The sequence below is a fragment of the Streptopelia decaocto genome (genome assembly GCF_964273445.1).
Source record: "Streptopelia decaocto genome assembly, chromosome: 3".
NCBI lineage: Eukaryota > Metazoa > Chordata > Aves > Columbiformes > Columbidae > Streptopelia > Streptopelia decaocto.
Window position 1 is genome coordinate 29,814,234 of NC_138656.1, and position 25,110 is coordinate 29,839,343.

The 25,110-nt window shown below is 41.4% G+C and overlaps 2 protein-coding genes across 5 annotated transcripts in view; one reads left to right on the plus strand and one right to left on the minus strand.

The window, feature by feature from the left end:
- RHOQ (ras homolog family member Q) lies at positions 1–24,765 on the plus strand. Of its 2 annotated transcripts, none has more exons than XM_082047953.1 (5): positions 1–255; positions 410–468; positions 16,068–16,232; positions 16,963–17,058; positions 17,788–24,765. In XM_082047953.1, exons 1-5 carry the CDS (start codon positions 114–116, stop codon positions 17,941–17,943), a joined length of 618 nt encoding a protein of 205 aa, XP_081904079.1. In that variant the 5' UTR covers positions 1–113; the 3' UTR covers positions 17,944–24,765. The 2 variants fall into 2 exon arrangements, with proteins under 2 accessions (XP_081904079.1, XP_081904080.1); XM_082047954.1 differs by having other exon boundaries at positions 17,792–24,765.
- PIGF (phosphatidylinositol glycan anchor biosynthesis class F) overlaps positions 16,827–25,110 on the minus strand; it is a 22,583-nt gene continuing 14,299 nt past the window's right edge. For 2 of the 3 annotated variants that reach the window (XM_082047950.1, XM_082047951.1), the window contains exon 6: positions 18,207–18,502. In XM_082047950.1, coding sequence (XP_081904076.1) covers positions 18,389–18,502 — 114 coding nt within the window. In that variant the 3' untranslated portion in view covers positions 18,207–18,388. Of the gene's footprint in view, positions 17,027–18,206; positions 18,503–25,110 lie in introns of those variants that run through there. The other variant, XM_082047952.1, reaches the window with a different exon arrangement.

The following is a 25,110-nucleotide window of genomic DNA, read 5'->3' on the forward strand; positions in this document are numbered from 1 at the left end:
CGCGCCCGGCGGGGGCCGGCGGGGGCGCCCGCTGAGCGGCGGCGGCAGCGGCGATGCCGGGGGCCCCGGCGCGGCGGGGCGCGCCTGCGGGGCCATGAGGGCGGGCTCCGGCCATGGCCCATGGCAGCGCGGCGGTCATGCTGAAGTGCGTGGTGGTGGGGGACGGCGCCGTGGGTAAGACGTGCCTGCTGATGAGCTACGCCAACGACGCCTTCCCCGAGGAGTACGTGCCCACCGTCTTCGACCACTACGCAGGTGAGCGGGCGGGGGGGCACGGCCGGCGGCGGCGGCAGCAGCAGCCGCCGTCCTCCCTCCCTCCTTCCATCCCCGGCCTTACCCTGCCGGCGGGCGGGGGGGTCTCGGCCGCCGTTTGCCCCCCTTCACCCGCTGTGTTTCTCCCCCCTCGCAGTCAGCGTTACCGTCGGGGGCAAGCAGTACCTGCTGGGGCTGTACGACACCGCCGGCCAGGTGAGTGCCGAGCGCTACCCGCGGTCCCCCCGGCGCCAGCCCCTTCCCCGTCCCCGCGGCGCTCCCGGCGCTGAAGTTATTTGCAGGGCTGCGGTCCGGGCTGGGTGATTCAGAGGCGGGTTGGATGGGGGAGGGGGGACGGCGATTGATAGAAAAACAGCTTTAAAAGAAAAACATCGATCCAGCCCTTATTCCCGAGGGCGGTCAGGGCTTTATTTTTAGCGGTGCGTGGCCGGGCTCCGTGGGAGCGTGGCCCGGCGCTGGGGGAGCGGTGTGCCCGGCCCAGGCTGTGCCAGCGCCCGCAGTGCTCCGGGCCGGGCATCACCCCGGGTCGGACCCTCCGGAGCGGGGACCCTCCCGCCGGCTTTTGGGTGTGGGGAAATGTGCCTCTTGCAGCACGGAGGGAACTTGCTGCCTCAAACGCCTCAGGTCGGATAGAGACCCAGACTGCCACAGCTTGCTTGGTTTATGCTTAGCAGCTCTTAAATAGCTAGAGAGAGTCGTTCAACTTAAAGGTGGAAAATAATAAAATGTAATTCTCAGCTGCTGCCTTTGCAGCTACCTGGGTTTCTTCCGCTATCCCAGACAACTCAAGTGATTCATTTGGTTAAGATGACTACAGCCGGTTGTGAAAGATGTTATGTCAGCACGTATCTTAAGTAACTTTAATGATGGATAAAATGCTTGATGTTTCAGAGGGGTCACTGGTGTAGCAGGTTCTAAAGGGCTCCATTATTCAAGTTATTCCTTGGTTGGCTCAACTTGCACGGCACCAACTGCGGGGCTGAGCACGGTCTCCTGGGTTCAAGTACTCCCACCTCTCTGGAGGTGCCTTATCCGAAACAAAATAGTTTGTGAAGGGCCCGACCTCGGGTGGTGCAGAGCATATACAGAAATGCTGCGTGGGTTTTTGTAAAGTTGTGTATTCCTTGTATTAAAACTTCTTGTTGCAATGTGAGCATGTGTTTTGGTCTCACATGACCTCAGACGTGCTTCCTTGTTGTAAAGAGCAACCAGTAAGATAATCCCACTGGGTTCACATAGACTGAAGCTATAATTTTTAACCATGTTATTCCTATACTTAATTGAACAACTGCTGCCTAAATTAGTGTACCTTTTTACGTCTGCATACAGCCTTAAGTAAGGGAGCCAGCATTTAACCCATCTTTGATGTCTTTGTTAAACTGAAATCAGCAATAAAGTTAATTCCGGGAGAATTGTAGGAAACAGCCCTGTTTCCAGAAACCTGATACCTGAAGGCTGGGACTCTTCCCAAAAAGACTGACTTCATGATTGTCATCTCACTGACGTAAACACAAACTAGTCAAATTTAAAACAAGCTAAGTGCATTTCTTATTACCGTCATAGTCCTCTTTTTTTAGTAGTAAATGGTTCAAAACACGACTTGTTTTAAATATTGCTTAAGTATGCTACAAAATGAGGATCTAGTGCTCAGGCAAATAAAGCATTTAGATAAGATGCAACTATTTTTTTTTTTTTAATAGTAAGCATTGGAAAACGCAAAAGCAACCCTAGCACTACTGCACATATGCATAGCTTATTTGTGCATGCTGTTTCAAACTGCTTGTGCTGGCTGGTCGCTATAAATGGGAGTGTGTGTTGTTAACTCTGTGTAACTGTAACTAAGGTGGTTTTGTGGTATCCCACTCTGCCTGAATGTGCTGTGTACAAAACCAAGTGACCTTTGGCCTTCTCAAAAGCTAGTAGGGTAAACTGGGCAGTTTGCAGCAAACAGCAAGCGAAGGTGTTCTTGTTATACTAAGAAAAACTTTTCAGTGTGAAATTGTATATCCAGATGTGTAAAAACTTGAGGTAAGCTTTTTTTTTTTCCCCCCAGATTCTGAGAAGCTGAAATCTTAAGTTTGAATTATAGAGCAGTTTCTGATGTACCCAGGACCAGATCTAGCTGGCCTAGTTCAGCCTCAGCTCACGTAGGCTGTTTTAGTGGGGCTACCTTTACAAATAGAGCTGTTCTTGGCAAAACTCCCCTTTTAGTCAGACCTGCGGTGCTGATAAAATCTTTACCACTTCAGTGTACTGGGGGAACTGGCAGACCTCTGGGGCTGCTGATGGGACCCCCATCCCAACATCCAGCACAACTGAGGAGATGCTCATGGGGTGTCTGTGTGAAGACACCAATCCAGCAATTTAATTCTTTCAGCTACTTCGTCAGAAGGCATGCTGACAAGCCTGCCTTCCCAGAGCTATGTGGTAACAGAAAGCTTATTTTAAAGCTTAAATACATATAGTAAAGAGCAGAAAAGAGACGAGTTGATGGTGTCTTCTCTGCATCTGTACATGCCTACTGTTTGCACAGAGTTTTGTATGGCTCACATTCTTTGCTGCTCAAAGTCGGGATTTCTGTGCCAGCATGCATCAGTGCTTTTGTTTCTAATTCTATCACTCCCAAGTAGTTATACTGTAAAATACTGGCCTGACAGTATCATTTTATCTAAACTTGGCAGTGTGTGATTGCTGTGGTATCTCAGCAGTTCACGATCCGCAGCATGTTTATACTCCCAGCTCTGGATCGGGTGCATAGGTGCAATCTACAGATCTCATTTTGGGGGCAAGAGGAGTGGGGGGGTCAGTGTAGGTTCAGACAGTGACCTACTCCAAATCCATGCATGAAGCAGTACAACCTTTTTATTTCTAGCTGGTGCACAGCAGGCTCAACTCCCTGAAATACCAGCCTGTGCATCTCTTTAACTTGCGTGGTTATGTATTTAGCAACTTGTGACAGACTTCGCTTTGGCAGAGGAGTTGCAAGCTTTGGAGTCATGTCATCCAGTACTCATTTCTAGCTCACTTCTTCACAACACACACAGGATCAGATGTGGCAATTATACTGATGACATAATGCCTCATATCTTTGCGAGTTTTAAGAGGGTTGAGAATAAATCTATTAAAATCCCATTTTTTTCCAGGTTGTATATAGCAGGGAAAAATGACACTAGCAGTTCACAAACTTCGGTCTATAGGCAGACAGACCTTCCTTTCCCCCCTTTCTGTGTATGTGAATTCAGGCAGGCTTTTCTCTGGCTGAAAATATCGAGGCCCTGGTTTAGCAGAAAATAGCCAGTTCAGCTGCTGTGAAGTCGAGGCTCTTGGAGCCCATTTGGGTTTGCAGCTGTGGAGGCAGGCTCCCGTGCCAGGGAGGTGGAGGGGACTTCGGTGCAGGTGGTGGCCGAGAGGACATTCCTCTGGCAATTCCTCCCAGAGGTGGAGCCCGCAGCTTCTTGTCGCCTGGCTGCTGCACATAGCCATGCTCTGAGACTGGGTGGCTTGGGTGTGGGTTGTGGTTTCCCCAGGAAGGTGAGAACTGCGGAACATGGAACTACATCACCCGGAGCTGGGTGCATTAATGCACTGAAGTTTAAAGGTGACGTGCTCATGATGCTGATGCTTGGATGCCTTTGGCTTTGCAGTAGTGTCTCTTGCTCTCAGAGAATAACTACGTCAGTACTGCTCTTTGTGGAGCAGGGGTACGTGGCAAAATCAGCCTGAGAAAGGGAGCTGTGGCTTCATCAGGGGTTTGTCAACTTCACCATGTGCTTTTCAACTAGTGACAAGTGATTATCATAAGTAATACTGCCACTTCACTTGATATTAAAACTTTTAGAGAGATGTCTGTAAACACTAATGAAGAGGTGTGCTGTGTGTCCCCTTGCCATGTCCCCTTGCCATGTCCTAAGTGATCGGAGTAAGTGGGAGGACACACAGGAGTTACCTCTTGGGGATTTCACTCCATACTGAAGGCTGCTGCTTAAAATGGTAGTCAGGATCCATCCTCCTTTCAGTCTCTTTTGCTGAGGGGTTTTCATTTATGGTGTGGTCCCTGTCCTCCAGTATGTCCTGACCACATACAGGTGCTCTGCTCATGTGTCTTTGCTGTGAAGGATTGCCAGGACCTGGAGGGAGGATGCAGGAGCAGAGCCTGTGCTGCTCCTGCTGCCCCTGGAAGAGAGACGCTGAGGCACAGCGTGGCTGGCTGGTGCAGGTTTGGCACCAAGCCACTAGCTGGGCAGCGCAGATCAGGGTACAGAAGGAGCAGAGTGAATCTTGCAATGGTGCAATGCCTAATAATAACATTTATATCCCTCAGCGTTTCTTACTGCTGTGATACTAGCGTGGCCTGGTTGGACAGAGCTGAGGCAAACTGCATTCCTCTGCTTTCCATTTTTATTTCTCTGCCTTAAAGGCCCTAATACGTGTAGGACAAGCTGTAGGTCTGATAACAGTAAAGCTCTCAGTACCTGCTAAACTGTCACCAAAACAGTAGCTGCAAAACATGCTAAGCACAAGAGCAGAACAAGTCACTTCTTAGTTTCTCTCAACTCAGATACTGATGGCTACTCTGGTTGTAGCCACAGCCATCTTAATTCAGATACACTGATTTTTCTTGTTGTAACAGAGGCTCTGATATTAAAAGCAATTTTATATTAAAATTGGTTGGGCTGCCCAAGTGCGTAAAGCTAAGTCAGGTATTAGTGAGACCATTGTCTGCGTTAAGGCCAGGTGTAAAAACAAATGGTTATAACTGTGAATGTGCCTGTGGGAAAGAGGGGTGGAGGTGAGGTTATTAAAATGGATGGTCACCAAACTTGTGGTGGTTGCTATAAATAAAACAAGAAATAGCAGTAATCCTTGTACTCCTTGCTGGCCGTTTGTCTCAGCTTTGGTTGGTAGCCCTGCTCTAGCAGGTACCACTTCAGTCTCCTACTGAAAGAAGAGGCAGCTGCTGGTCATTTTGGCTGGTCTGTTGTGAAATAGAAATGTCCCTCCTTGGACCCCATTACTTCTTCTGAGGTGCACCTACCATGCACCCGTCATGCCAAATGCAAGCCTGGAACAAGCGAGGATGGTCTCGCACAATGCAAAGCCTGCCTCACTTTATTGTACAGCTGTAAACCTATAGCATCATTTTGGCAGATCTAAAAATGACACGTTAGCAATTAACATCTTGTCCCCTTTCTGTTGTCCCCTGTGCCTCCGTCGTCTCACGTGCGTTCTCCCTTGCCATGGTCCCAGCTGCATTGGTAGCTGTGGGCTCGCTCCCGGCTGGCCTGGGGATGGCTCAGCCCGAGCTGCTCCCTGCCGAAGGATGCGCCAGCCATGACAATTCAAAAACTCTGCAGCCACAACTGGATATTTGCAGATAAAATTTAAAAGTGCCTAGATTCCCTCTCTGGCATTGAAGTTTTTCAAGGCAAAAGAAGGAGGTGAAGTGCCTCGGCTTACCACCTCCATGTCAAGAGTTCTCTTTGAGAAGTGTTTAAGCAAAGACAGGCTTTCCCTTTAAAAGGAAAGGGACTCTTACCTTCAGATTGACTTTTAAAAATGGCCTTCTGACAATAATAATCCCAGTGCAAAGCTTACATTCAGACACCTCATTGTGAGCTGGGACTCACACTTTGAAAGTGTTGTGTCTCTCCTAGAAAGATAGGTATTGTTATCACCAGATGGGGAGTCTCAGGCTCTCTTAGTTCCAAAAGCATTCACTAAATATGTGGCAAACTCAAGACAATTATATTTTGGTTTTACTGTCAAAAGCCCCACAGCACTTCTGAATAGTGGCACTGAGTTATGTTAAAATCAAATGTAAGGGTTGTGTTAAAAAAATGTCAATCCAGAATGTCTTCACCCACTTAACGGTACATTAATGGCAAAGCAAACTATGTTTGAGAGGTTCTCTGAAACTTCAATTTTTAAGCACATTTTTATGGAGACACTCTTGCTAAACATTGATTATGTGGTCAAGTAAAAATCCCTTTTTCTTGGGTTAAGAGTTAGTAGATACCCTTTAGATTGTGACAGAGTTCTCTCTAGATTTTACTAATTTATAATTTCTTCAAGGTACGGTGACATCTTTTGATGCTAAACAAACATCACCAGCTAAAAAGGCAACACTGAACATAAGTGGCAATTATTGCTCTTTCAGTACAATTTTATCATGTATCCTCTTACTTCTTGACTTCATTTTAAGATGGAGTTTGCACCTGCACTCGGTTGAGTAACACATAATCTACAGCTGTACTGCAGGAGGTGAGAGTGATGGAGTGGGACAACTGGGTAAGGTGGCATGAGCTGGCAGTTTCTCTGATAGAGAACATATGAGACCCTGGGAATTTTTGGCAGGTCCATAGTCAGACTTCTTGATTGAAATCAGTTTCATTTGCAAAGAGCTCTTTGTATTTTGGTAAATATCACAAGTATAAAACTTGCATATTTTTCATGTATAGCCTACTTCTGATTCAGCCTCCAAACTACATCTTATAACAAACTGAATATAATGTGGAGTACTGTGTCCATAGTGCACACCTGCACTGCAGAAGGATGTACAGCATGTGTGAGGGTCTGAACCAAAACTGTGTTAGTGGCACCATGTTGCTGACTTCAGTAGCTTTGTTCCAGTTCTTTATTGAGAACATATGGACAAAGTGGACATAAAACCTACTTCATGAATACTGAGGCTTTGTCAGTCCCAGGCATTTGAAATGATGAGACAGCTATTGCTATCCACAATACCTAAATACCAATACCTAAAAAACCTAGGAAATGAAAATGGTTTGTGAATTTGCCCTTTGCTGGATGTGGGTTTTCTTGAAGCTTTTGGGCTTCATGTATTTGAGTTTTCTCTGTATCTGTGGGGTACTAGAAATTTATCTTTCATTTAAAGGTGAAAAGGATGTGATTTTTCTTTATATAACCATGAGACTCTAGGAACTTGGGCTTTAAGAAATAATATAAAGCACACCGATTCAAAATCCTGCAGTTTTATTGTGAATTATAAAAAACAACATTACTAAAATGGATGCTTTGGGACAGAGCTTCAGGACGTTTTTCAAAAACTTCCAAATAATCAGTTACATCTCTAAGAGAACTGCCCCTTCTCTAATTAGAATAAATGCCAAATGAGGGTAGAGAGGAGTGGAACTGTATCTTTTTACTGCTCTGTTCTGTGGTTTTATGAGCAGTCTATTGGTTTGGATTGGTGACTGGATCATCTGTGCTAACAAAAATGTGTCTGAACGCTGCATGACGCTTTCAGCAGTTCTGAGGAGGTTGTGTCATTTGACTTGTCAGTGGCTAATGTCCTCAGCTGGTTTTAGTCCTGCTCCGTGCTGCGCCCACGTCATGGCACGTGTGCAATCATTCGTTGCCATGGATGACACTCGCTGGTGTGTGTATTGAAATGCAGGTGGCAGCGTTACTCTCTGGAGCAAAGGAACATCTATCAGCATCCTAGGTGAGCTTATTGCTTCAAATGAATAAAACACAGACTGAAAGTGCCTTAGGCAGCTTGTGCTCTAAATTAGATGTAGCTGTGAATGCTGAAAGATCATCCGTAGGACTTAATGCTTGTTCCTTGTTGGTCTGGTTTCCAGTTGGGATGCAGGAGTGGAGTCAGTAAGGGCTGGATGCCAGGCGTGACCTGGGCTGCATCTTTAGTTATGACCAACAGATAGCCCAGGCACAGGCAGTGAGATGGCTGCATATTCCTCAATTAGGAAAAAAACCCAAACCAAAACATAGGCAGTTTTTCAACTTCCTTAACATCTGCTGCAGTGAAATTGTTGAGTGTTTTACCACGTTCTTCAATGGGAACTGATAAATTGGGACTTGACATAAAACAAGGTGCAGAAGACTCTTAGGAACTCCTTAATTCCAGAAACTCCTTCACTGTGATGTGTTTATTCCATGTGCACATGATAACACTGGTACTCTGGTACTTTTGTCTTTTGAGAAGATGCGTGATGGGAATTAATCTTGAAGACTCAGTGTGAAGGCTTAGTCTTCTGTCTTACAAAGCTGTTACTCAACACTGGACTGAAGAATGTGCTTCTGGTGTTTATTTGTAAAAAGTGAAAGGGAATGGGATACCTAACTGAAAAGTCTTTCTTGCTGGAGCAGGATTTATATAGTTAGTACATGAAAAGACATAGAATCATTTTGGTTGGAAGAGACACCCAAGATCATTGAGTCCAACCGTTAACACTCACTAAACCATGTCCCTAAGAACCTCATCTATGCATCTTTTACACAGCTCCAGGGATAGTGATTCAAACACTTCCCTGGGCAGTCTGTTCTAATGCCTGATATTATGTAGATAAACCACATTAAACCATCTGTATTCCATAGTCTGTTTTCTGTGTGAGAACAGATTTACTGATGGTCATATTCTTCTGTAGAAAACAGAGTGAAAGAACCCATCTTTCCAAAGAGCAGGTTCAGCAGAGGGTCCAACCGGATCCCTTGCGCCAAGGGTGAATTCTGCTTTTTTTCCTTTGATTGCCCATATCTGAAAGAGTGGAAAATCCTGATTGTTCGTGGCTGCAGTTAACAAAACTGGGGTGAGTTGCTTTCCTGGAGAAAGTGGAAATGCTGTATGGGAAGAGCAGTGTTTGTAAAGTTACTGACAGTGAGAAGGGAGCTGGCACTGAAATGCTGAAATGCCCCACAGCCTCGTGATTTCTCATGGGAAAGGGATGAAAGCGCTTTGCCCACGGCAGGTGCTTTGCCACTTCTTAGGAGCTCCATAGTGGATAAGCAACTGGTATAAGGCGTTTAAGAGAAACTGTGCTTGCCAATACTGTTTGCAGTCAGATGAATCCATGTTCTTTTGTTACAGATGCTAAAATAATGACTACTAGAAAAAAATTCGAGGACTTCTACTTTTAGAAAACCACAAAGAAGCCAGCAAGCTGAAGTTCCTGTGGTGACAGAGGGAGCGTTCTGTTGAGACTGTCTAGGCTAATAGTTTAGCATCACCACATGGCAAAATGTAGGATTTGAACAGTATTTAATCCCACATTAAGACTGGGATCCATTCTGATCACTTAAAAGCAATTGTATGTATAATTAAAGGAATATTCTGTCCTCTTTTCTCTAATGCTCTATAATCCATCTTACTAGGCTCCATCTTCCAGGTAGTTATTTCTCTCTATACAGAAAAGCTTTTCTGACATGTAAGCAGCTGCATAGTCCTCAAGTATGCCAGAAGGAAAGTTTTGTCAAAAGAAAAAAAAAAAATTGTAATTCACAAACCCTAGGCTTTTTCAATGTATAATTCATACTGCCTTTGAACAGTCCTCCTCACAGGAACTGAGAGATGGATTTAGATCAGCTTACTTCATTTTTAGAATACAATGGGAGAGCACTTACCCTGCATTCTTGCAGCCATTTCTATAAATTAAAAATAGATGCTGGGCCCAAATTGGCAGCTTTTTGCACTCCCTGGGAAACGTGTGCGAAGAAGCCACACTTGGACAATTCTGCTTTCTTTAGCAATGCAAGCTGCATCCCCAGAAGCCTGTGAAGAGACAGAGGGTCTGTAAGGCACTTTTCCCCTGCAGCCAGGGAATAATCACCACATCTCGCTTTGCGTGTTCAGAACCTGATGGCTACAGCTGTAGGTGACTGAAAAATCAAATGTAGCGATCAGCGTAACAGGCCTTGGGTTGCAGAATCGGACAAGCAGTCGTTTTGTGGCAATGCTGCGTCAGGGCAAATTGCCGCTTGCCAAATGCTCCTGCGTTAGTGGTGCCTGGTGAGTGGCAGTGCCGGGAAGCCACTGTCCTGGGGACACTCCAAAGGCTTATGGTAAAAAAAAGCCCTAACAAACCAACAGAGATTTTTTTAGCCAGGGAGGCAATTTGTGCCTGGCATGGGGCAGTACAGACCACTTCCCTCTCTCTCCTCCCCCACCCAAGGCTCTCTCTCGCAGGATCAGAAACCACAGGGCGATGCTGCGGGGTGAACTCCGTTTCCTGGTCTGTAGGCGGTTGTTGTCGGAGGCTTTGCCTGGTGCTTATGGCAGAGCTGCACGTCCGCCTTGAATTCCAAATAATCTGGGGGAGATGGCAGGATGTGCCCACTGGGGTAACTATGGGCTGCTACTCAGTCCCCGGGGCACATATTAGATACAACAGTTATTATGGCTCACTTGTTATGTGTTCTGAAATATTACAGGAGGCCTTCTGAAACGGAAATTCATTTTCAGGGAGGAAAGCTATAGAAAAAGCAGTCTTGAATGACAGCTTTGAAATGCACTTTGAAAATTAAAGCATGGAAATACATATCGAGAGAGGACTTTTGACTGTCATTACCAAGCCCTACTATGAAATGGGTTAAAATTTGAACTTCTGGTTGGGACTTGGCTTTGCGGACACCAGCACGTTACGTATGTGTGGCTCAGTGAGACCTTCTGAGGAGCAGCAGTGATTACCCTTCACTGTATGAAGGTTGGATTCCTCTGGCAACTCTGCCTGATGTCTATTTTTGGCTTCCCCTCTAAAAACAGATGGCTGGGAGTGAGAACCTCCTCTTACGACTGCTGTTGTAAGTTATGAAAGCAACACATGGTTGCTAACACAGAGATCACAAACCTAGAGTTGTTAAGCTCCAGTTTTTCTTCCAGTTGTACAAGGTTTATGTTGTTCCCTCCCATCTACTTTATACTTTCTCAGAATATAAAAAAAATAGGCACATCCTTTTGTTTATAAGAGTATGTCGGTATAACTGGAGATGTATCGTTAAAATTGCGTTCCTAAGCTGCGAAACACATAAAATCATTAACTACTTCGGCTCCATCAGTGGACAAAACACTGGGCCTGGATTAAAACATAAGCATGACATACATTGCTCGGGGCCCCTGCCACAATGTTAATGACATACCTGAATTTGATTTCTCTCATTTTCTTAAAGACACAAGCCCTCATATTTGCAAGGAAGAAAAAACCCAAGCCCAAAACCCAAACAGATCTAGATTAACATCTTCGATTCTTGTAACAGCAGATCTGAGAGGTGTGAATTTCCTCAAAAGTCTTGGTCAAGGCATGGGAAGGTATTGACTGCAAAGCTGACCCCTCTAATTGCCTTTCATGTCTCCAAACTGTATAGAGAGACCCCCATGCCACTCTAGAGGAGAAGCAGGCCTGTCGTCTCACATTTCTGAGAGAGGGTGAGGGTCTCTGTCCCCATCACTTTAACTTGAGCAGGGAAGACCGTGATACCATAAAATGGGAGCTGCAGGGCCTCTAGTACTATGTGATCTCAAATGTGCCTCCACCTCTTCACATTTCTAAGAAATACAAGGAAAGAATGCTTTTTGTGGGTCAGGAAGGTTGTCCAGAAATTATTAGACTTCTCTTTGCCTTAGTTTATTTTTTTAAAAAACATCCCACTGCACATAAGCTATGTACATCAAAGGCTTTTGGAGTGCTTTGCAAAGACTAATGCATTATTAAGATAGCAAACCTCTATGGATGGGAAGATGCAAGTGGAGAGAGCATAATAATTTGCTCAGTGGCAGTGGCAGAGGTAGGAATACAGTTTGTGTGGTTTTAGCTGTGTCTCTCAGCTGATACCCATGGACTGGGGAAAAAAATATTAGTTCAAAATCAATTGTACAACTTGAAGTACAGCATTGCATTCTACTTTCAGTCTGAGCAAACCCTTGAAATGAATATCATTCTGCAGAATTGCAATACCATTCTCCAGTCTGCATATAAAAAGCTCCTCAAGACCTCTGATTTTAGCAGGTAAATGTCAGGAAAAGAAATAGCCAAATTTTGGACATGCTAAAACAAATTCACCTGAACACCCAAAAGACAGTGAAAATCAGTGATTCAGTATTCAAGTACAAGGCAGCAGGAAAACTCAGAAGGGCAGATTATTAGGTGCTGTAACATGGAAAAAGAGACCTAAAGGAGAGATTCTAAGGAGCTGAGATAAAGGCAATGCTAGACTTAGCCGCATAATATCAAAACTAGGGTGAAAGGAAAATTGAAAGGTATGAATCTCCATTCTCCCCTCTTAAAAGCAAAACAAAACAAAAACCAGTCCTTCCCACTTTGTAGTTGAGAAGCCAAGTCGTTAGTTCCTCCATCTCATGTCCTTTCCCGTGTCTGTTCTCTATTGGCAGCTGCCCTGGGTTGCCACAAATGATGGAGGGTCCTGCCGCAATGTAATATCTTTTATAGGGATCATTAATTAAACCAATGTACTCGTGTCAAATTTATTTAAAGTTATTTTAACTCTCACATTTTCAGCATGTTTTTCTATCTGTATTCATTTGCTTCAGCAAACGGCAAACAATTTTGTTTTAAAGATCATAGTGTGATGGAGAATGAGCCATTTCACTATAGCCTGGAGTTTTTGAGAGTTGTACTGCATATTTTGATCCTTAGTGGCTTCCTTGCCCATCTTATTCACACTCTTAAAATATTCCACTTAAATTTTTAAAATACTTTTAGTGCCTAAATATACATGCAGTGCCTCCCCCAATTAGACTGGAAGTCTAATTGCTGTACAGCGTGGTGTGTACATGCACTCAAATTGGAATTTATGTTGACTGGCTAGTATAATTAGATTTTGCCGTTGCATTTAATTTTAGAATAAGCCACATTTATTTCCCTTACACTGGATTCAGGAAATAAATTATAGTTGAAGCAATCATATTTTTCCAGGCTTCTCTAATATTCAGTCTAAATTCATTTGGTGTTTCAGATTCTTCTACCAAGCACAGCAGTTCCTTAAACCAAATACATCAGAGAAAGTTTTCAGGTTCAATTGTTATTTTGGAAGGACTGTTGGGGAGCAGAAGTCTTTAAGCACAGATGGCCTGCTAGATGCAGGCAACATTTAAGCCACGTTGTCTCTTAGGAGGACCCAGGACCAGTCTAATCATGTGGAAGGAGGCTTTATTAGAATTATTTACCATTATGAGTATCAATACAATCCCAATTTTTGTAGCACAGACAAGGTTTAAAGGAGAGCCTGACAGCACTGACTTGTGTCAGGCAGCAGGATTGGCGGGTATAGCCAAATTCTCTGTTAATTTAAGTAAGTGTAAATGCAGTGAAGTCGCTGTAGTGAACACCACGTACATCTTTGGCCGTGGTACACGATGCGTCCAATCACATTGTACTTGCCTTCAGTTTAACTTCTTAATTACACAGGATGGGCCCACAGCTTGTGCAGTGCCGATGGGACAGGGTGTAGATCAAAAAGCTTATAAGTAGATGCAGGGGCAGGAATCAGTTCAGCAACTTGCATGCCTTAAAACATGGTAACGTTGCTCCCTCCCAGATGAGTGCTGAGGAGCACGTGGGAAGCGAGGTGCAGTCCCAAATGCACAGGGGTTTGTATCCACTGGGATTTAAAAAGATAAACTAAATATGAAGGTTTTGAAGTAAACTATGCAAATGTAGCTTGTCTTCAAGATCAGAAAATTATTAGAATTTGATATAAATAAAAGGTCCATCTGTAATTTGAAATGGATAATCTAAGAGGTATCTTAAGGTCAGTGGACGAACAGTAATTCCTGGTGACAATGAAATGTTTTCCAGTATTCCGTGCAGACAGTGCTCTAATTATTGTAACCCAGGTGTGAGGTTTTTGGAAAATGTTGTATATAGTGAAGGCAACTTTTTGGTAGTAGGAATAAATTATGACTTCAAACTAGATTTTTTTTTTTTTTAAGAAAATCTTTTCAGTAATACCTTGCATAGGATTTAGTAGAGCTGAATTTGAAAGCAACTGACAGATCTGCCTGTGTGTTCTTGCATGCACATTTTGTACTCCAGGGACTAGTCTAATTTGCAGTTGGGAAGCTTCTTTTAGGATTTTGGTCTCCACCCTAGAAAATGGAGTGGCAACCCTCAGCAGGATCTAACTACATTCAGTAGTAGAAGTGAAACATAAAATACATGCTTTAAAAAATAGTGTTAACTAGTTTCAAGTTGCTGTTGTGGTTTTTTTTAAAGTCATTTCTGCCTTCTATGATGAACATCCACAGATATGGAAAAGACATGGTTACTGTTGTTTTTTTTGAAACAGGATAGGAGCCTGACACCAGCAGGGAGACAACTGAGCTTCAGAAAGGCCTGTCAAATGTTGTGATTTCACAGTAGTATCAGTTACTGTGGTTGTGAAATTGGGAGCCCATGTTTACAGCTAAACATGCTCAACTGGCAGTAGAGAGGATAATCAAAAAGGCACACGAGAATGCTGGTTACAAAACAGAATATTGTGTAAATAAACACTGAAGAGAACTGGCCAACTGGCCTCCCTGCTAATGCAGAATCTCCTCACAGTGCTTGTTCTTTTGTCCATGTCACGATGAGGGCAGCAGCCTCTTCCCGCAGCTGTTGACTTCCAAATGAAAAGACGGGTCTAGCAGAACCTGCTCCAAGGGAGGTCTCACACATTTTCTGAAATTCTAGTGATGCCATCTTTAAAATGTAACAATCAAGGAAGGACTTTTTTGAGGGTGTAACTATAGGTTAATAATCTGCTTATGTGACAGTTGCCAAGGAAACGAAAATGTAATTTTCTGTCTTGTTTCAAACGTAGAGTTGAATTACATTTCTGTTTCTACACTTAATGAACAGATTGTTCCAATATTTGTGAGATTTAATTAAGATGGGGGCCTTGCACAGGCAAGAGGGAGGCTGCTGCAGCAGCCATACTGAAGTGGTGTTTATCGTGGAAAAGAAGGCATAAAACCAGCATTCTTCGCTGTCTCTGCAATGCCTGGGCTCAGTCTTGGTTATCTATGTTTCTTGTTGTTGTTGTTTTTTCTCTTCTTTTAAAAAAACCCACAAACCACAAAGCCTAAGGTAGGAATGGTAGGGCATTGGTTCACTGCCATAGACAAAAGGAAGCCTTGCAGAGAAAAGCTGGGGAATGCTCCCTCCTGCTCTTAGCTAAAAACCATGGCAAAATCCACTTTCTCTCTTGTTAGAGAGATTCTGTCTGTTTTACAGTAGAGACAATGTTCCTGTGTGCCTCTGTGGCCAGGATATTGTATGCCCTGGCTGTAGGACTGGTGGCTTTAAATGCTATGGCTCTGAATAACCCAAATAATAATCTTTTCATGCTACCTCCCTCTCCCCTTTGCCCCAGAGGGCATTACTGTTCACCTGACAGCGTTCTTGATCTTTAATTTCTGTTCCTTCCCCACTCTGTGCTGGGCTTGCTTACAGAAAGCACTCTGGACAAGAGTCTTTTCTGATTGTTACTTTGTCTGCCGTCATCATTAGCAACAGGACGGTAAGGTTTCTAAGAGACAGACAGAAAATTCTAAGGAGGGACTTAAATATCATCTCTACATATGATTCAAAAGAGAACACCTAATTTAAGTGCATTAAATAGCTTCAACTTAGCCTGGCTTTGTATAACCTGGATGGCCCTATAGCAGTCACATCTGTGTATTTCTCTTTGGTCAAACAAATGGGAATCTTTGATCTACAAGTATGTTTGAATCATAAGCCTTTTTTTTCTTGAAGTGAAAACTTTTTAAAGGGTAGTCTTCTGCATACTCTCATACAGAAGTAACTTTCCACCAGTATTAACACACAGCATTTTTTGTTATTTATATTCACACGTAATTACCTTTATATGCAGATTTTGGCTCTGCCATACTAACTAACCTGGAATAGCTGTAAACATTCAGAAAGTTTGCTTCATCAGAATTCCTGAAATATGCATACAGTTTCTGAATATAACTGTTAAAATTAACAAAATGTAAGCAACAATTTAATATTTCAGATAACAGAATTTTTCTTTCTCAGGAAGACTATGACCGTCTGAGACCTTTATCTTATCCTATGACCGATGTCTTCCTTATCTGCTTCTCAGTGGTAAACCCTGCTTCATTTCAAAATGTGAAGGAAGAGTGGGTACCGGAGTTGAAGGAATATGCACCTAATGTTCCCTTTTTACTAGTAGGAACACAGGTACATCTGGTTCTGTTCTACTTTAATTTAAACAACCCAGATCATTGTATGGTGTCTTTTCTGTGTGCTGGAAGTTCAGGCCCAACAGGACCTGAGCAGCATCTCCTTCTGGCTCTGGAGGAACAATCCTAACAAGTGGCAGAAGAACCTGGATATGTGTTGTCCTCTAATGAGCTACCTCCATTTTGTTAAAATATATGCAAGATGGGCTGCATCTCTCTGTGACTTTCTGTAAAGTTATGGGACTTATGAAATAAAACTGTCTGTTCATACTCATGTTACTGGAATTACTTGGGTCTGCAGCTATTAGTCATATCCAATATTTGCTGAAGCAAAGATGCAAGAGGAAAAGTGAGACAATTTCTTCTTGTGGGCAGTGGACTGGCCTTAAATTACAAAGTGACCCACATGTTGGTATTATGTTTGGGTTAATCTTTCTTCCACTGCTGGATATACTTTCTGGTGTTCTGAGATGATCACATGTAATTGAAGAGCTGAATTACAGGATAAATGTTTGTTCTTTCTGGATTAAATGTAGTAGTTCACAGCTTAAATTGCCAGGGCTTTTGGATCAGGAAGGATTCGCAATCTGAATCATGACATAAATCCATTTTTGCAAACGTAATACTCCATTAAATAAATAATTCTGCTTTACAAAGAGGGTATCATATAGTCTGCTGACTTTTGTTTAGAAAAAGCAATCCAACGTGACTGCAATCTTTCTTACTAGATTGATCTTCGCGATGACCCAAAAACTCTGGCAAGACTGAATGATATGAAAGAGAAGCCCATATCTGTGGAGCAAGGACAGAAGTTAGCGAAAGAGGTAAACTGGATACTCCTACATGAAACCAAGTAGCAAAGAAGCAGAAAAGCCTATTTCCAGTTGACTTCTTCCTTTACCACTTCACCCATTTCTTTTACCAGTCAACATATAGAAACTTTATGTCTGGTTACCAGTTAACAGTATTTGCTTATACTGTTGAATACAGCTAACAAGTAGACCTGTGCAACAGCACTTCCCTGTTAGTAATAGTTCTAACTTTCTGTGTAGACACTGATAAAAACTACATGAGCATTAGTCAGAGAGAATTAAAATGACAGAGTGGTTGAAGTTGGAAGTGGCCTCTCCTACTCTAGGAAAAAGTTGGCAGCATCTTTAAGACATTATTTGAGAATAATATACTAGCATTTTAACACACTGCATGGATAATGCTTATCAGAGCACTTATTCATAGAGCCTTATTTTTGAAACATAAATCAGTCATGTAATTCTGTAATTATTTTTTGCTGTTTAGCTATCAAAAATACCTTAGGACCCCACTGCTAATCTAAAGAGCTTATTTAGTATGCTCCCTTTATAAACCAAACCAACTTAAGTACATTCCAGATCTTTGGCCAAAACACAAATCTTTTATCCTATAGGGGGAAGTACACTCAGATGACTTTTCTAGACTGCAGCCAAACATTGTGGTGTCACTATAGAAAAAAAATAATGCAGATAGAACTGAGCAACTGAAAAATATTGCTACTGAATGAACTTTTTTCTTGACAGATAGGAGCCTACTGCTATGTGGAATGTTCAGCTTTAACACAGAAAGGACTGAAGACCGTTTTTGATGAAGCTATTATAGCCATTCTAACTCCAAAGAAACACACAGTGAAGAAAAGAATAGGCTCAAGATGCATAAACTGCTGTTTGATCACATGAGATACATTTGACAATGGCCAGGCTTACTGTGAAATTCTACGGAATTTAAATACAATGCATTAAGTACACAGCGAACTTGTTACAAGTTTGAAAGCTGAAACCATGATTCTGCCTTCTACAGCTGGTGAATTCCACAGGAATAAAATCAAACGCAACGAACTTGTAATAAGAAGCCACCACATCTGTTAGAAATATTTTATTCAGACTGGAAGGTACAGTCTCTCAGGGTTACATAGTCTAGAGGAAGCAAAAACTGCACCATGTTGAAATGGCATCTATATGATTTTATTGAGTGGAGATGCTTGGCCTGAAATACTCTGATTTAATTTGGATAGTCTTCTGCTTTGACTATACATATATATATATCTCTCTTATAAAAACAACAACTTTTGCACAGTCTGTATGGAATCTGCACAAAGAAATACCTTGTCTCTCTTTGCTCCAGTTATCTGCTTTTATATGTAAGCTGCTTCCGGTTCCAGTGTATCCACAGAGGTGCAATAATCAGACCAGCCACATAGCCAAAGGTCGCTCCGAGGGAACAGGAGATGGGCCATACCTGAGGGGAGAACACAAGGTAAAAGCAGACGACAAGGAGAGCCTTTGTGGTTTTTTGTACGTTGTGAGCACAAATTCTCAGTGTAAGCTAGGTACTGAAAGACAGTAGCGTCTTATTCTACTTTAAAGCTTGACATGCTTTCCAAATAATGCCAAAAAGTGTAACAATCATCTTTGTGGACACTAAATGCTGTTGTACAGTTTTAAATTAATATGCATTAAAATGTAACCAGGCTTCTGGCTATTGCAGACTTCAGTTTGATATTCCCAAAACTACGTGAAAAACATTACAGTATTTATATCCCCTGAAGTGTTCAGCTAAGCTGACTTTCTGTTCCGCTGCACACATTTGGAAGCCTACAGATGGTGATTTCTCCTTCCAGTCTCTCATGGTGTTCTGAAACTTTTAGAGGTGTGTATAAATGAACTAATATTCAAATAAGGCCAGAGACTGAGATGGATAGAAGGTTTTTCTTTTTTTTTGTCTTGAAAAGTAGGCAAAGGGATCAATTTCCCTCTGGCTGGGAGTAGGGAGGGAACATAAATTTTGAAACTTACTGAACATCTTGCCCCCAGTTCAGCAAACATGTAGTAAGCCAGTTATGTTAAAGAGAGCTTTAATGATAAACTCTACTTCCTAGTATAAGAACAGGGAAACCGACTCAATACAGCTGACTCACTTTCACAAACCATCTAGTACTGAGGCAAAGAAGTAATGGGATTTCCCCCCCCTCCTTTTTTTTTTAATTGGTATTGATTTGCAGGGAGGAGTGGTCAAAACATAACCAGTCTGTCCTCAGATGTAGCTTACATTACCAGTCAACTACATATGGCATTTGATGGAAGTCTCAGTTGTGCTGGTGATTAAAAATATTTATTGTAGAATAAACTGAATTCCCATTCCCCTTCAAAATGTTCCTTTTTTTTTTTTTTAATTTTTAAATTAAGGGGGTATTTCCACCTTCTATAGTACTTGAGACTGAGAAATGCACTAGACATTATTAAAGAAAATATCCACTTCTCAGTGTCCAGCCTTCTTTTCTACTTCATTTTGGTTTGCAATTCATGGATATCAAATGAACTTAATGGCACTAATTCCTCCTTTCATTCATTATTCTAGCTCTGATTCTCTGTACTTCATTATCGCTTGGAAAAAATATATTTATTCACATCCTTTGATCACAGGAATTTTAACTAGGAATAAGAGTAATGTATTTTATCCTCAGCTGTTTCATCTTCACATTCCTTAGCATTTGCAGTTTTATATATTATTTGGAGGTCTTAAGGAGTGTAGCAAAGATGACTGTAAACAAGGTGCCTTAGGTACTCTTTATTGACCTTGTTTCATTCTTCCATTTCTGGACATTCTGTCTCTGTGATTTCTTTTTGTTGCTGAATATTTTGGCTGTTGCCTCTCAAACCAAAGACTTGCTTGTTTTCATTCATTTAACAGTGGTATTATAGATCTTCTAAAAAAAGCCTTGAGATGCTTTGGTATGGTAAGATATTATGTATATTTAAAACTCACATGAGTTTGTGGCCTTGGCTAAACTTACACTTCAGGTGGATTTTTTCAGCTTTTCAATGAAATGTAATTAAGTTATTTCTAGCATTTTGCTTATTACACATGTCTAAAGGACAAAACAATAAAAAAGCTCCTGCAACCCCAGCTGTTCACTCAGTAACATTCAGTTGCAACAGGAGTCCTACTTTCTTATCCACTGATGAAGTCAAATACCACTCTAATACCCACAAAACTATGGGCAGAGACTTCATAACTCAGTGGTCTTTTTACATTGAATTCTCTGAGTGATCAATTATCCTTCATTAAACCTTACCTACATTAGGTAAAGCTGTAGTTGCCTATTTGCTTTTCAGAAGTATAGGTAGACATCGGATGCCAAATTTTTCATGTTCTCTTAACTAGAGAGCCAATATCCCTGATGACCCATTGACCCTGTATCCTTTGCTATTTTGTGTATAGTGGGCAATTGTTGGTACGATTAAAATGATCTCTGACTGTTGTAGCTTCTGTTACCTGATTGAACTACAACTTGGAACATGATTTTTCAACAGTTCTGTAAATTTTAGTATTAATTATGCCTCTGTCCGTCTTTCAAATATTCAATTTTTGCTTTGCTTTTTAAAAATCGTTGTTACCTTACAGAAATTTCAGGCTGTCTCAAACACATGAGTCTCTGACCTCTGAAATCTAACCCTCACCAGCGGCAGCTGGCCAAGACGGGGCAAAGGGAAGAAACTGTAAAACACTCTATGAATGAGACAGAAAATAAGCACCACCTCATCCCTTCTAGTGGCATAGAAGTAGGCCAGGTACTCGTTCTTGTTATGCTGGTCAGATGGCCCAAAACAGTTCTGAAGGCAGTTTGATTGGCCTTTTGAAAACTCCATAACTACAGGAGTTAAAAGCCTGGACTTAAGAGCGTTGCTGTCCTTATGCTATTTTCTCTAACCCTCAAGGCAGGGCAAAAAAAACCTCTAACAAATGAGTAATTAGACTAGTTCTGCACCTTTTATTCTTGACTGCTGGCCTTTAAGCTACATACAGCCAGATGCACCCATGGGTATATCTAAAGCTGCAAGTTATCAAAGATTACAGATTAAGATGTGGCTCTTAAGCACATCAGCTCCACTAAAATAACAGCCCTTGCATATGCTTTTTGTCTGTCTATGAAAGTGGGTTGCTTTATTTTGCATTAGCTGCTGGCCTCATTTTTCTGAGACCAAATCACTTTCCACTGGACCTTTTTAAATGAATTTGACTTGCTTGATTGATCTGCTTTTGCCCTGTCTTTTATGTCATCTCTTAAACTTGGTTTACCTTCCCTGACTTGGTATGAACTGCCCCTAAGTGATAAAAATCTAAGCAGCTAATATCAATTGTCTGCCTGTTCTAAGAGATTGCATTCTGCTTGTCTGAAGTATGCAACTTGTAATATACTCCTCGTCCCCTGAGAACTATTTAGCGCAGTTTCTCCTACTTTATGCTGAGGAAGCTGACATATCCTACCCCAGTACTGATGTCATGTCTAGGCTGGGTCAGCAGCAGAGGAATAAGATGTTGGGCAACATCATTTAACTGCACTTTTATTGAGGGGGAAGAAGGATCTGGAGAGAAAAGTGTGGGGAGTGCAGGAGACAGGACAGAACATTCTTCAGGAAACTGTCATGAAATGCCCTGTTTTTCCCAGCAGCTGGGAAGCATCAGGTACCATCCTCACACCCTAATACAAGAAGAGTTAGCTTACGTATCAAAAGCATGCAGAAAAAGGCACTTCTAACAACCTGTATATGATTACTAGGAATCTGAACAGCAGCTTGGCAAAAACAAATCTCCCCCTACATGCTTAATAAGCACAAAAATGGTATTTTAAGGGACAGAGCATGACCAGTGTAATGCAAAATGATCCTGACTTCTGCTATTTGTTTTAATTTTCTTTTTGCCTTTTCATCTGGCAGCAGTTGTTAGGACTTAAGAGAGATTTCTTTAGGCTTGCTGAACAGTCACTGCAGAACTGCAAGTTTTCTAGTATATATTAGAACTCATTTTAAGAATAAGGACTCGAAATAGGAATTGCTAACCTTTCAGGACACAGAGGAGCTAGTTTCCTCAGCGCTCTTTAGAACACCTATGAAGTGATGTGAGAATGCTTATTAGCATGTTGCACAGAAAGCAGAGCATGTTGCAGGATCCCAGCAAGGCATCTGGCTCTGCTGTACTATGCATGTAGCTCGTTAAACCAGAATTCTGATTGCATGACAGTTTTGTCATTTATTACAAGTCTGTAACTTGCATCCCATGCAGTGGGAATTACATAGACATTGATAAGGACATAAAGGCCAGATTCTTATAGGTCAAAGGAGCAACACCCTAATAAAGGTTTTAAGGATACTATTAAGTTAGCAGCTGACTGCTGGAAGTTTAATTATACAAACGCAAGTACAGTGAGGCAATCTCCTGTATTTACTTTTTTTCTAGTAAACTGGTCTCCTCCTTTAGATTAGTGCTTTTCTCATATTTCTAAACCTGATTTTTTTTGTATGCTTACTATTTCAAAAGACCCATTTCTGACTGTCGATTAGAAAGCTATGTAATAGTTTTGGTTTCACTTTAAAACTGAATAAATGAGCACAATTACTTTCCCTCCCTGTTTCTAACATGCCTTAAATTCCTGTTTAGTCTGTACTGTGTTAAAAATTTCAGTACATGCCTTTAATCTATTTTGGTTGCATGCACATGTTAACTAAAAGTGTCTTATCACATTGTACAGAATGTGTGTGTTGACAAGCACATGCTGAGGAGAAGAAAGTGTGAGTTTTTCAGGCTGGCATTTGTAACTAGAAGTTGGTTTTGTGGATTTGTGATCTAAAGTTATAGCAAGCATAACTGCCTTTGATCTCACCATGAAGGTTTACATTAAGAAAACATATCATTAAATAAACGATGATAACCACACTAACGTGGAACAAGCTTCTACCTCTGTTGAAAAAGACTCAAACACTAGATACTATCCCTTCTACTCATGTAAAGCAACTTCTTTTACAGCAGAACTTTCACAGTAGGTAGTAGATCCGAAAGCAAATACCAGAAAGAAGGAAACACTCTGAGGTGTGTGAAGAATAAATAGTGTGAAAGTTTATAGTCCTATTTCAACTTACTTGAGTAACTACCAAGAACTACACCCAAGATTATCCAGATTATTTTTCAGGTTACAAAAGTCTGAGAGGTATCTCTGCTAATATTTACAGTCATATTGGCTAAATCACATGGCAGTCAATCTGCTCATTTGAGTTATATCAGCACTATCTATTATGTTTGCAGCATCCAGTATAAAGTGGGAATACATCAATTTCACTTTTCCCTAATGATATGAAAACAACGTAAGCAGAATATTGTTTCAAAGTTACTGTTTATCGTTAGTTACAGGTACTACAGATCAAAATTATGCTACAAAATACCCCAAAACAAACAGATGGGCAGGCATGCACACAGTAAACCCAGGAACGTGTTTGAAAAGTCTATTATCAAAACATGGAATAAACCCAGGAACTTCACAATATCCAAACGTCATTGCTGTCAAAGGTGAATGGGGTGTCTGGAATACTAGTTCCACCACCTAGAAAGCATGCTGATAAGGTTTTGCTCTTTAATTATACCATCTTGTTCTGCAACTCAGGTACCTCAGGCTAAGCCGAGAAAGGATGTGTCACAATGTGTCTAGTAACACCCTAGCGATCCTGTTCTGTTTCAGTGGGGATGTGCTTTAAGGTGCCACTTCTCAGATGACACATGAAGCCAGGATCCTAATCACATGCAGTGATTAAAAGTACACCGCCAACTTGAAATAGGCACTCTGAAAAAAATCGAGCAACCGTGACAAAGGAAGTTAGTTTCTATTTTTTTGCTACAACTGCCATAACTCACCATAATCCTTGCATACCCACTGCACATCAGAGGGCTAGAGGCAACAAGAAGTGGATGTGCAATTCCTTCGTCTTTTGAACATCACCTAGAATAGCCTTATTGAAATGGTCATAATTAAGTGCTGAAAACTATTTTAAAAATTGTTTAAGAATTAGATAGTAATCTCAAAACATTGGCAAATTTATTCTACCAGTCTGACACTTGAAAAACATTAATATCTTGCAGATAAGATATTAATATCTTACAGAGTAAGTCTTGAAAAGTTTGGGTGCGTTTGTTTGTTTCTAAAGACAGCAATTTAAATACTGTAGGGACTAACCTGCATTCCTGTAAGGCAACTTCCTTAACCTTTGATTTAAGCTTAACTCTGCAGACCTATAGCCAGGAACAAGCACAGAGCAGGCATCCCAGACCAACTGTTCTGCATAGTTACAAAATAAATTTTTCTGAAGACTAGCAGAGTGGCAATAGGCATGGCCAAATTATGTTAAAAAGTTACTTTAAGAACAACAGAATAATGAAAAACAATCATCAAGATACCAACTGACTTTCAGCAATACATTTTATACTTCTAACAGAAATGCTTTATGTATTTTTCATTTCCATTCTGAAACATTATTCAGATAATTAATGTCATTTTATTTCCAAACCAACATTCTGTTCCTATTAAGTAATATTTACTTAGCGTAAAAATTGTTGTATGCTAAAAAATGCATTTTACATTATTTTAAGTGTAGACAGGCCCACTAATCTGAGTATCCCTGTATGCAATATTTTTCAAACATAAACATGGAAAATAAAGTTAAGATTTTCTGAGACATCTGTATTTATCTCAGTTTTGTTGCGTGTCACAAGAGGTATATGTAAAGAACCAGGTTTTCTTTGGTTTATGATACTCCAGGATGAAGTAGCATTTTCATTTTAGCCATTAGCACACGAATTGGAACCTCCTGATGATTCCACACTAAGTTTACTCCACAGAAGTCTGAAGTACTTAACAGTAAAAGCAAATTGTAGTGAAAGATATGCAAGACATATTGACATGATTTTCTGACCAGGTAAGATATAGGTAATGGTACTACAAACTTCTCAGCTTCTGCCAATTAATCTCAACCATGATGTAAAGTGATGACTACTATAGAGTTTTTCAATTCAATTAACAC

Coding starts and splice junctions, on each gene's coding strand:
- RHOQ (XM_082047953.1), top strand. CDS start 114: ATGGCCCATGGCAGCGCGGCGGTCATGCTGAAGTGCGTGGTGGTGGGG. Junction 256..409: donor CGTCTTCGACCACTACGCAG/GTGAGCGGGCGG, acceptor CCCCCCTCGCAG/TCAGCGTTACCGTCGGGGGC. Junction 469..16,067: donor TGTACGACACCGCCGGCCAG/GTGAGTGCCGAG, acceptor TTTCTTTCTCAG/GAAGACTATGACCGTCTGAG.